Consider the following 13075-nt stretch of genomic DNA (forward strand, 5'->3'; position numbering starts at 1 on the left):
CCAAAGCAATGAAAAAGACCAACATGATCAGGATCAAAATGTGTTGGACATTGTCTAAAGCAAAGTAAATAAGTTGAACATTACCAATAATTTTAACTTTGTAAACCTAACTACTTTTTATTATGACTTTATGTGACAGTCCAACATAAAGTAACATGTGGGAAGAAAATGATAATTAGTCTTGAAGAGTGTGTTGTGTGTATATGCTGTATATTTTAGATAACCTGAGTTAATTCTTTGTAAAAACATCATTTGCTGCAAGTGCAGCATCAATCTATGTTTCTGCCAGCTTCGCACACCTGAAAGCATAAGTATTTGCTCATTCTGCTTTGCAATATAGTTCAAACTCCCATATCTGGATATCTGTGGACAGGTTTAAAAATTTTGCAGAAAATTCCAGATTAGATTTTTGTAACTCTGGCTGTTTAGGTCCTGCTGGCAGGTGAACCTCTGCAACAGTCTTGAGACAATTTTTGGCTTTTAACAGGTTTTCTTTAGTGATACGTTGTGTAATAAGCTCCAGCCACAAGCCCAATACATTTTTATTAGCTTTTTATTCCCTCTGAAGAAAGAAATCCCCACAGTATGTTGTTGTGGAAATGGTGTGTGTTTGAGATAATGTGCAGTGTTACATTTTTAACATGTAGTGTTTCACATGAAGGTAGAAAAATCTAATAATTTATCAAAATGGAATCCCTTACATCTGAGCTTTGAATCTCTGCAGCTTTTTCAGAGTAACAGTGGGTCTCGCTGCTGCTTCCTTGCCAGTCTGTCATGGTAACAGCTTGGTAGCTTTGCAGTTAACTTTATTTCTTGATGATCGACTGAACTGTAATCTGTGTAATGTTAAAAGTCTAGAATATTGCTTTGCAGACTAACCCGGTTTTAAACTTCTTTAAACTTTTTCTCTAACCTGTCACTAATATTCCCTAATAAATTTCCAAGGCCTTAGCAAAAAGCAATGTTCAAGCAATTATGCAGCTTTTGAAGGCAAAAGAGTGCACTGAATTTTATTAAGGGGTATTAAAGAGAGTAAAAAAAACTTATATATTTATCTCTAAAACATATTCATAGTGCTCCATTATTTTTCTTAAACTTCACAATTGTACTTTTCCTACGTTGGTCTCTGAAACACAGAGAAGTTGTCCTCATACTGAGACAAAATGTGAAATAGTTCAAAACACATAATATTAATATTTTTCACACAGTGAGCCAAAGCTGTATCTGTGGTCCTTAAATGACAATTTTTTCAAGTTGTGTATTTCTTTAATTATAGATCTACAGTAGAACTGGGGTCTGTATCTCCAGACCTAGGGGATTGGCGTCCTACAACTTTTAGATCCATCTCTTTGCTTCAGCACTACGACTCAAATAATCAGGCCATTAGCAGACCTCTGGAGAACTTTACTGAATACTGAGGAGGTAATTCATCCATCTGATGCAGGTGTGTTGGACAAGGGATGCATCCAAAAGCTGGAGGAAACCAGTCCTTGAGGCCTGGATATGAGGACCACTTGTGTAAACATCTGTGTGAAGACTTTTTATTTGTTTTGCAAATTCAAAATAATAATCTGACCTTGAACAGCTGCTACTTCAGATCCATATTCTAAACTTGTTCCAATCACCGAAGAAATTTGGAAAATTTCTAGATGCCTTAGAGCTAAAGGTGACTTTATATCAGCATTTTATCACAAATGTGATCTAGCATATGACACATGATCAATTATTGATTTAAAAAATTTCATTAGTAGCTGCCAGAAACTGTAAACACATATAAAGTTCAATCCAAATTCAGGGTTCTTCTTCAATGTCCTACCACTGTCATTCCTTCCCCCCTTTAGTCTACAAACCTGGCTGCAAACCACACTGCAGCAGCAACGTGGGAGTAGCCACCAAGTGGGACGCCTCAGTGCTCTGCCTGGTTGTGCCAGCACAACATTAATTAGCCTAATACACAGAACACACTATATACAATCCACACACTTGTTAAGAACCAACGCGAGGTAAAAGCAGTCATTACTCACTGCAGAGTCAGAAATAGAGTGCACAGCAGTGTGTGGGGGAAGAGAAGGGTGTGAAAAGACAAGAAAGGTGAAGAAAAAAAATCTTCCTCAGAAATGTGCGACAAAGAAGTCATTATGAGATCTTCAGCTCCTTCATGTGAAGTCTAACTAGCTGTCTCGCCTAAATTATTCATTTATCCCTTTTTTCACAGCATTTCCTCTCCAGAGTCGAATGACAAACCTGGAGGATGAACCACAATAGGTTACCAACTGATAATTAAATCATTTATTGTCAGAGAAGAAGCCATATGCTCTGCAGATGCATGCATGACAAGTGTGGGATTGTGAGCGATATAAATATTCACAAGCCCAAATTCACAAAGGTACGATGTCTTGAGACCTGATGGTAAAAATTTATTTTCAACTTGCAGATTAGATGGTGTTGATTAGACAGGACAGAGGAATGCGACGATACTGAATAGAAGCAAATATACAGTTGCTGCTGCAAATATTGACTAATCCAAAAATGTGAAAGCTGCTGTCAAACTATTTTCTAGATTCCCATGTATGCTGGCATATTCAAAACACATATTAAGTGGGTCTGAAAATGAAAACATGATGGGGATTTTGGGAATATCAAGTCCTATATTTTGATCATGTGTTGCTTTTGACAGAATCCCACTCTGAAAAGTGTAGGCGTGTGCGTGTGTGTGTTGGGATCAAGGCTATTGAATTCACAGATTTTTCTTTTCTAGCATTTGAAGAAGTGAGTAGTATTTAGCTGATTTAAGATTTAATTTTAGTTTAATCAATTAATACAATTATTAGGCAACAATGGAATGAATTGAAATGGTTGTTGTCAAAAATATTGTGTTGACATTTGATAATGAAAAAAACACACTTTAAATCACTTTTGATAGACTGACAATCCAATATAAGATTTGGACCAGAATGCACTGTAGAAGCGAACATGGTCAGACCCCCTTTATGTAATGTCAGCGTATGGCTGGATTTTTTTATAGAAGACTTTGCAGCAGAAGTACAGCAAGTTTTTGTCAGTGCCACTGTGCTGTTTATGTTCCACTGGGTAGGGTTAAAGGTGGGTAATTAGGTTGAGTGTTGAGAGAGCAACATAACTTCTCGCAGTTGAATACACTGACTCAAGATTTCTTTCTCCACTGTAGCTTAATAAGAAGCCATAATGACACCGAATAGCTGCCTTGAGAGTAAACATCCAACTTCCCCTTTTCAATGTCAATGATAAAATGACTCCATTCTTTCACTCTGTGATCCATTTGAATGTCTTAAGTGATAAACTTTTCTATCGTGGAAATTTTGGAGCCAAATGCAAAGGAATGTTATTTTGCCAAGTCATAGCCATAGCCCATGCAACACAGTGAAGTAGTTCACTCATTAGTTTTGAAAGCACATTTCTATCTCTTTTTAAAAGTCTTTTCTTACTCACAGGAAGCCCCAATGAATAGACTGCAGCACAGAAAGCTTCTTCGGCATGACATTTTCCAGGTAAAGCTGACCCACTGGAATGTGACAGCAAGAAGAGAAGAGACTCACGGAGAAAACCAAAAGCTCACAAATGTGAGCCATTACAGGAAATCACAGCCTTTACACTGGAAAACTTTGGTGATTGGCAGGTGAGCACCTGAAGGGCAATCTTTGGTTGGCTGCAACAGGGCTGTAGTTGGGTCCCCACTAACACATTAACTCCCACAGGGAGTCTTGATGAAAATGCACTTAGCTGTTTCCGTGGGCACTGAAGTGCCGTAACTCTTGACATTCCTGGTACCACTTCATAGCTCAAGGAGGCCCCATTCTTCCTGGAAAAAAGTGCTTAGCTTCTTGTTGGCAAGGCAAGCTAATATGCTGCTTCTGGTTGGCTTCCAAATCACCTTTAAAGTGAAACTAAGCTATTACTAAGGTAACTAATAATCAAGAATACCAGTCATTCATGTGGTGTATACTGAAAGGAAAGCTGGCAATGTCAATAAAGCTCAGCAATTAGATTGATTGGAATTTATTGGAGTTTCTATAGAAACATCCCACATTGTAAACAAGTTATTATTATGCCAAGTCTGTACCAATTAAAGTGTCCCAAGATTTCACAATAAAGGGAAGCACATCTCATCTTCTGCCATCTCTTGGACAAATTGATTTGTGACCAATCCAGCCAAAGCTCAGCTCTTCCTCAAACCAACAGCCTGCTGATGGAGACCTGTCTGCTGTGTAACACTGTTCATCAATAACTATGGCTAATAAAACAAATAGCCTTGTTTATGACGCAGAAAACAGCTCTGATGGTGATATTTATGCAAACTTAATTAATTGGAACAACAAGAACATATTCTTATCCAAGTAAGTTAGTTAGCCTGTCCTTTCAGCAGGGATCCTCAGCAGAGCAAGACGCATGTTTATTGACGTTCTGTATTCGTATATGGAGAATCAAGGCATCATTTAGCATTACCAATGAAGGTAAGCATGTATTAGTTGATGTGTTGTTTAAAGATTATAGCAGCTTTGCTATGTGTTGAACCAGAAAACACAGACCACAAACTCTAAAGGCACAAAAACATTGGTCGCTTTCATAAAAATAAGAAAGAAAACATGTACACGTAATATTGAAAAATGAGAATTTGAAAAGTAAAATAAATTTTTTGGGGAGAAAGTACAGGCTCCTAGAACTAGGGAGCTAATTAAAAGCAGGCATTGCAATTTTCCACATTGTTTCATTTCAAGTTAACCTCAGTTTTATTGCTTTCATTGTGTTTTCGTACTCTTTAAGTTCAGTTTCTTTATTTTTCTTATTCCCATGTGTAAATTAAGCCACTTTGAATTGTTGAGGCAAAAAAAGTCCTTTAGTAAGATACGTTAAGTTTGAATTTCTTACAAGGTTACAATGCTCATTGCATTTTACTGTGAGAAATTAGAACAGAGTTAGAAAACAAGGTTAGAATAATGTTCCAAGACTTCCACAGACAGGTAAATATTTGATCTTTAATTTGGTCAAATAGTTTGAATGGCCCATATACAGTATATAAAGATTCCCCATTTAGGCTGTTGGAGTAATATTTATTTATCTTTCAGAGTTTTCTGTTATTACAGAATTCCAATCAGTCTGGTTAATTATACTTTTTAATTCTGGGTTCTAGTACTAGCTCCAATTGATCCTTAGCACACGCACATATTTATATATATATATATATATATATATATATATAAATTTTTTTTTTTTTTTTGAGAATTTTTTCAGCTCTAGGGAACTTTATTTGAAATAAACACATTAAAATTCCCAATAAATCTGGGTTAATTTGCTATTGAGACATTAAATCAGATTTCAGCAACCACATAGCAAAGCCAATGGACTTCTCTCTGCCAACAGGAAAGGGCAAAGAGATGGAGGGAAAGGCAGGTGATGGGACTTGAACTTGAGATGGCTGCATCAAGGTCTTTAGCATCTGCATACGGTGCACCCACTATAACCACTGCACCCACTATAACCACTGCAACACAATATGCTCCTTCTTAACATAATTTAAATTAGGTGTGATTATCTTTTATTGAGCCTAAATAAATGTTTATCTTATACAGAAGGCTCTTGTTTCTACAAATCTGTAACAGAAATCATTCAATGGAATGGTAAGTAGTTTTGCTGATTTTATTTAAAGTATGTGATGGATTGTGAGACTGATTTATTTATGCACATTAAAATAGTTTAAATGTCAAACATCATTTTTAGACCCTGAAACTTTGGAGCAAAACACAAATATAACACATTCTGGTGTGCTCAGCAATCTAAAAGAATATATGTATGAAATCTTAAATTTGGCCTTTCTGACTCAAGTGTTAAAATTCTTTTGTTTACATTTTCCTTTTTTCCAGATGGAGAAGCTTGAACAGCAGATCTTTGTGTTACTCTGCTTTTTTCTCAGCAAAGCCAATGGACTTAATCATGGCAGTGAGGCCTGTTCCCCACGGAGCATCAATGACTCGTTACCCGCGATAACACGGCAGGACCCCGGCTGACGGAGGCGATGCCTGAATTAAAATCCTGCTCCCATGGAAACGGGCTTAGCAGCTCGCTGTGCAGCATCACCTCTGAACTTTCGTCTTTGTCTCAGGGCCGTGACAAGTGCTGTGAAATGGAGATGGGGCCTTCAGCAGAAGAAAAAGCACAATAATGCTACATTCTTTTAGCTGTCCATTTTATGAGCCTGCCACATATTTTTGAAGTATGAAAAGGGGCCAGCCTTGCTTGTGGAGAAGCCCTTCAGAAGTTGATGAAAGAGCTTCATGGTGGTATTCAAAGGGGGAAAGATCTGCACTGAGCTGATGGAACCCCACCCTATTTTTACCTTTATTACTATAACTACATGCAGCTCCCAGTTAAGCCCACATAATAGCGAAACAGTGTCCTTTACTGCTAAATGGCTCCCTCCTCATTGTTCCTTGAACTTCTCAACAGTTACATTTTCCCCCCTGTTCCTGATTAAGTATATATCAAATATTCATGGCTATGGAAACGTGTAACAATGGCTCTTAAGAGAGCCTGCTGAGTATCTAATTTATTCAGACCATACATGCCTGAAACCCTATGCTGCTTCAGAAACCTCACTCTCTGTTTTTCAGTACGCCCAGGCCAAAGTTCCACTGGTAATGGTCGCAAGGAGAGCCAAAATAAATGCCTGCTGCTTGTTTTCTTTGTGAGTGTGGGTTACTGTGTGGTGCGTTTTCCAGTATCCAGGGACTAGCTGTACTCGGCTAAATGTATGCATCAACTGCAAAAAAAACTATTCAAAAATATCTGTTAGCGTACCTCGAGTTGAACTCTAAATTGCTTCAGATTTTTCGTTAGGGAAATTTGCAGAACCATCACAGAAACTATCTGGACTAGTCAGCAGAATCTTTACTTTTTGAGGGCAACAGCCTGGCAAAAAGAAACCCATCAAAGAATCACAAATACTTAAATAGAACCAACATAGGATGTTATTACTTTGGTTAACCATCCTTACGGCTGCTGATGTAAATGGCCAAAAATGCGGGAAGACAAAAAAGAAGGGCTGGAGCTCACTGGGATCAAATAGTGCAGGGATTTTTTTTTTTTTACTAAAAGTGATAGAAAGCTATGGACTTAGTTTTGTTGTACATGCATCTATTTAGTATTTTTGTTCACGTCAGTGATTTTGCTAAAGATGTTTCTTCTTTCTGTATATATCTATTTTCTCTATTTTTGCTAGATTCTGAACTGTCTTATTTTGTCTCTATCTGAGCCACAACATCTCCATGTCCTTGAATGTACTCTGCTTGAACCTATTGACACATTGGCAGTTTTATTCATACTACTTTTTGTTAGTTTAAGAATGGATTTAAACTCAGAGATTTATATTGTTTGAGTCCAGTCTCGCAGGGGGCGATGGTGTACTGGTTCGGCAACTGTCTACTCAGAAGAGGAGAACAAAAAAGAAATGTTTTTCTGTTGGTTTCCTGAAAAATGAAAAATAGCAAGTCGCCCCACCAAATTTCCTAGAACAAAAGCTCATTGTTGTTTGTTTTCTTCTGCTAGTGATCTTGATTCTCTATGTTTCGGCTCCACCTTTTGAGTAGGAGTGTAAATGCTGCATGAGGGACAAACATTACACAAGGTCACAAAATCAAAGTTGCAGCAAACAATTCTTTAACAGACGATGAAATGAATGTCAAAGGTTATGTTAGTTGGTTGCCTCCCTCCTAATTGTTTGTTTTTAAATTCAGCTAGCATTACAAAAGCCTCTAAAACAATGGTTAAAAATGACTTTGTACAACATGGGGGCTGCACAGTATACTGATTCACAATCATCATTGGTACATCAATGCTAATATGCTGCAGCCCTATTTTTAAACCATTAACATTTTTTCCAAGTAACCCATTGTATTTTGAAAAAAGAGAAACCAAACAGCTTTTGATTTCTCCTTTTTAATCCAGTAATAACTCTCGAACTACCTGCTGGTCAGCTACAGTCACAATGTGCAATCAACAACAAGGAAAATTATTTTCCCTGGTTGTGACACAAGATGTTCACCTGACAATGAACAATCAGCACAAGTATATGTCCTGCTTGTCCTTTTCATGCACGGCACAATATCTGTCACATAGAGTTCACATAAAAAATCCAAAAGTGCTGTGGGAGCAATGCTTTTATAGCTCAGCCACAGGCTGCCCTTCTTCCAGCCTCTCAGTAACTGGCTAAAGGCCTGCAAAGGAACCACTGAGTGAACCAACAGCCCACTGGAGGCCTGACAACATCCCAGTGAATCAAGCCCTGACAAAACCATAACAGCTCTCCTCCTTCTGCCTTCAACTTCTTTCATCCTCTCTATATTTTGTGTGTCTTGAGTGGGTGAAATATGACAGATCTCTTCCCTTTGCAGCGGCTGCTGCATTTTTTCTGTAAATTCATATGTAACCACAGCCTTAGCCCCATCTGCTTTTTTCCAAGGCTTCTCTTTGGCAAGACTGTGTGAGAAAAAAAGGCCTCACAAACACAGATGAAAAAGCAGCTTTTAGTTATTCCTTTCCCCCCTCTAAATCACCTGGCACTAGGGTAAAACGGGTATATTACCATGTGAAAAGAATCTTTTAAGCACCAATTTGTGCACAAAAATGAGGTTTGTTACAAAAAACTGTCAGCAGACAGAGTATTGACTCATGCAGCAATATATAGTAAATTTATTGGCTTCTGAAGCACAGAGTAAAATGTCTAGCAAAAGTATTCATATCTACTTTTTTAAAAAATTATTATTTAATTGGGTTTTATTGTAAAAAAACAACACATTTCTGTGAAGTGTTTTTAAAATGTCTTGCAAAAATACAAATCAAACTGATTAGTTATATTTCATAGAACCTCCTTTTGCTGCAACTACAACTTCAAGTATTATATATTTAAACACAGAAAAAGGAACTCTGCCCATTCATCTTTTTGGATATCTAACCTGCGGTCAGATTGTGTGTAACCCTAAATTTTCAAATCTTGCAACAGTTTCTCTGTTAGATCTAGAACTGGACTTTGACTGGGTCATGAAGAAAATTATTATGCATTGATCCATATTATTCCATTGTTGATCTGTCTGCATATGTTAGAGATTTTTGTCCTGCTGGAATTTGAACACTCCAGGGAAAGTTCATCTTTATACTTTTGTAGATAATGGCTCTTTATGTTGTTTGTTGAAGTCCCAAAGCCTTATGAAGGGCTTGTAATTTTTTCCAAACTTATAGATCAATAACCTATATTTTATATTGCATTAAATGTCTTTACATCAAGACATTATGTGCTGTTGTTTCAGATATTTGACCTATTTCATGTCGTCAAGCAGGTTCTGTTTAAGCCCTTTATTTATTCCTCATGTTTGTCAATAGTGAGGGCTACAGTGACTAGTGAAATATTTTAATCACAGTTAATTCAATAATTAGCATTAATTCTGGAGGTCAATTTAAGTTGTTGTCATTACTAAGTTTAATTATTCTTTAAAAACAGATGTTTTCTATTTACTCTAAGTACTGATTGAAAACTTTGATTTAAAAAAAGTCAAAGTAGGAGAAATCTTTTGAGGGGTAAATACTTTTTTTACAGTTCACCATCATTTATTTTCCTTTAACTTTACAGCTATGTACCACTTTGTGATGGTTTATCACAAAAATCCTGATGAAATGCAATAAAATGCAACAAAGCTTGTTTTTATAATCTCACAAACACAAGTGTAAGAGGTCTGAATGCATTGACAAGTCACTGAATGTTAAACTGCAACATTCTGTTTCGACTACAGTGTAATTTTTAAACCAACAATGTTGAACAGATGAAAAAGTTTAGCTTCTGCTGCTTACCGTAAAATAATTCTAGCTCAATTTCCAAAAGAAAGTCTAACAAGTATAACGATGATATTACCAGACAAAGAACATAAAACAAAAACACATGGCCAACATAATAGACATAGTCGGAGCATGACCGAACTCCAAATGAGCACTCAAAGGTTGGACAAATTCACTGACAGCCATGCACGTACTCAGAATTTGCAGGAATCTCAGCCAAAGTGAATGCTGGGTTGCACACAGACGGCAAGTCCCACAACTTCTGTCCACTAAGCTTGTCAGCACTTTTAGGGGGGATAAATTCTGCACAGTTCCACTCACTTAACTCAGCTTTTCCGGGTCAATCAGCCTTCAAGAGTTTAGCACCCCCAACTTCAACCCATCAAACGACACTTCCACTCTGTATTTTTATGTTCCTGCTATCTTGACTGAGCCTTTTCAGACTGAGTTGTAACACTTTTAGAAAAGGAGGAAGTATTAGCAAAGCCAAGGTTGCCCAGACACATTTCTTCTTGTTTTGAGCTCTCAGCAGATAATTGTCTTTCCATCAAATTGCTGTGACTAGCTGGCATTCAGAAAAAAAAACCCAAAGCACTTCAATAGTCCATGTAGTGGTGCAAAATGTCATTATCTCTGCACTGTGCTGCATCGGATTTGTTCAGTGTTGTTTTAGGGCAAAAAGTAAAAGTATTTCACCAGTGTAACTAAAAAAAATAAAAATAAAAAAAACATGCACAGTGGTTTTACATTTGCTTGTGAAATGAACAGACTAAATAGATGAATATGTAGCAATACGGATACAGGGCATTTTTGCAGTCCTTCAAATGTTATTTGGAAAAAATTACATCAGACATGATGTTGACTTTTAATCAGAAACTGACCCCAAAAAGTCAGTGAAAATCACATAAACCTCTTTACAGAGAAGCCAGTTTACTGGATTTGAGGTGGGAGCTTTCAGCCAAGCTTAGTGTGGAAAATCTCCACTGCCTCCATTTCTCACGTCTATATCAGAACTTTTTTTTATTTTATTTTATTTTTAAAAAAAAGAAAGCGCTGACATTATTCAGACATTTTTTTAAGTGTACCAGCTCAGTAAAAATGTCTTTTAAATCTTACCTCGGCTGCTGGGATGCCTTCAGGTGGGCGACACTGCAGCAACACTTCCTGCTCGAGTAACACTTCCTTCCCTAGAGGTTCCTGATCAAATGTCTTTCTCAGGTCTGCGGGGAACAGACAAAGCACACTGTGCATCAGCATGAAGCTACACCACAGTATGATACTGACAAGATGTAGATGTAGTGACATATTTTAACATAAAGTTAGGAATAAATGCTGAGTTAAGTGAAAACATTTTTGTCACCAAATAAATTATGCAAACAAACTGCATCTTGCTGATTGTTGCAGGGGTTTGCAACTCCGGTACTTGAGTGTCACCGTCCTCCAACTTTTGGATGCATCTCTGCTCCAACACAACTCAGCCAAAAGGCCAAATTACCTGAGTAATGTCAGCAAGTTTTGGAAAGGCCTGGTCATTAAGCATTTATTTGATTCAGGTGCACTGAAGCAGGAATTCATCCAAAGGTTGCAGGACTGTGGCACTCAAGAACCAGAATTACAAATTCCTGGTTTAGAAACAGACTATTTGTGCACAAATACACCAAGAATTAGGTTTTATTCTATCATATCCTACATTTTACAATGAAGTGCAAACCATAGGCAACAACAGCTCAGCAGAGGCATATAAATATGGGAAATATAGCACTTTCATTATAAAATCTCGCAAATCTTTCCAAAATACTCCATGATGCCCATGCTATGTTGACACATGGACACTTCATTTCTTTACTGAGACAAGTCATTTTGTCTTCGTTCTTTTTTCATCTTCATTTTCTCACTTTGTCATCTTTTCAATGAAACTGGTGGCCTCATTTTCAGCCCTTAACAACTTGCGTTGATTGTTCATTGTCAGTTGTCTCCGCAGTGTCATAAAAACACCTGGCACTCTCACAAGCAACATTTTGGCATCTCATGAAAAAGACCTAAACTAGAGATGAACCAGAAGTAAAAAAATATACATATTTTTTTAGAGACAGCAAACCTGATTCTGACACACAACTGACACGTCAAGTGATGAAAAATCACTTTTTTTCATATTCACTACTACAGAAACATGCATATTCAGTTTGTTGGGTTCTATAAACTGCCCTCAGGAGTATGCGTGTGTGTGTGCATGGTTGTTTGGCCTGAGTGTACAGGCTATAACTGTGTTTTGACTAATTCAGTGGGCATAGACAATGCATCAAATCTTAGAGCAATCACTATTTTGTGTTTATGAATGGATGCTATGCCTTGCTAAACTTGGATGCATTTATTGAGTTCAGTGTAAATCAGTAAAAGGGATGTGATGCATTACTGAGAATGGTCCTTAGTTTATTCATTTTCAGCTGGATTTAAAATTAATATTGTTATCAAATCACCTGCAGCACAGTTTTATCTTTTATGTGTTATAGTCCTTATGAAAAAAACTACAAATCAGTCAAAACTGGAATCGATAGGTGAGACCTAAAAGAAATTGGAAATTTGCATTTGTCAGGAAAAGCCTGAAATGTGTATCTCTACTTCAAACCTTGTTAATGAAAATAATTACTAGCTATGAAACTTGACATTCCTTGATACAGTAAGCAGCCTAAACCTAGTCTTTACTGATGCCCATGCTTTGTTGATTTTTACAATGCAGGGAAGTTTCTTTGTCGCACGCTGCTTCCAGCAGTTCGTCATGTTTTTATTTAAGCTCTTGGATTTCTCAGTGTTCCAAGGACCAGAAGTAAACGAGGTCATGCTGCATTTAGTTTCTATCCTCCTTAGCTTTGTAATAAACGGCCTGAAAATGTGCAGAAAATGTTGATCAAACAATTTTACTTCTGAACTGTTATTCAGGGTTATTTATGTGCCTTCTTTTATGTTTTTTGGCTCTGGTGGCCTTTATCCATTAGTAGATACTAGCTGGACAAGAAGTAGGGCAGAGAGAGAAGGGGAAGACATGCAGTAAATAAGACCAGAACCAGGAATCAAACCAGGACAGCTGCAAAAACGACTGTAGTCTCAGCAAATGTAGCACCAGCTTTGCCACTGAGCCATGTGATGCCCAAATATTTATATTTTTACATCCTTATTTTATGGCTGCACAGCATATTTCAAATGTATCATATTACAACAG

General features: G+C 37.2%; 1 protein-coding gene across 4 annotated transcripts in view; it reads right to left on the bottom strand.

The window, feature by feature from the left end:
• Positions 1 to 13075, bottom strand: part of unc5cb (unc-5 netrin receptor Cb) — a 143277-nt gene that overhangs the window by 37989 nt on the left and 92213 nt on the right. For all 4 annotated transcript variants that reach the window (XM_028025383.1, XM_028025381.1, XM_028025380.1 and 1 more), the window contains exon 4: positions 10975 to 11078. In XM_028025383.1, the coding sequence (XP_027881184.1) occupies positions 10975 to 11078 (104 nt within the window). The remainder of the gene's footprint in view (positions 1 to 10974; positions 11079 to 13075) is intronic.

Source organism: Xiphophorus couchianus, chromosome 8 (genome assembly GCF_001444195.1).
Source record: "Xiphophorus couchianus chromosome 8, X_couchianus-1.0, whole genome shotgun sequence".
Classification (NCBI taxonomy): Eukaryota; Metazoa; Chordata; class Actinopteri; order Cyprinodontiformes; family Poeciliidae; genus Xiphophorus; species Xiphophorus couchianus.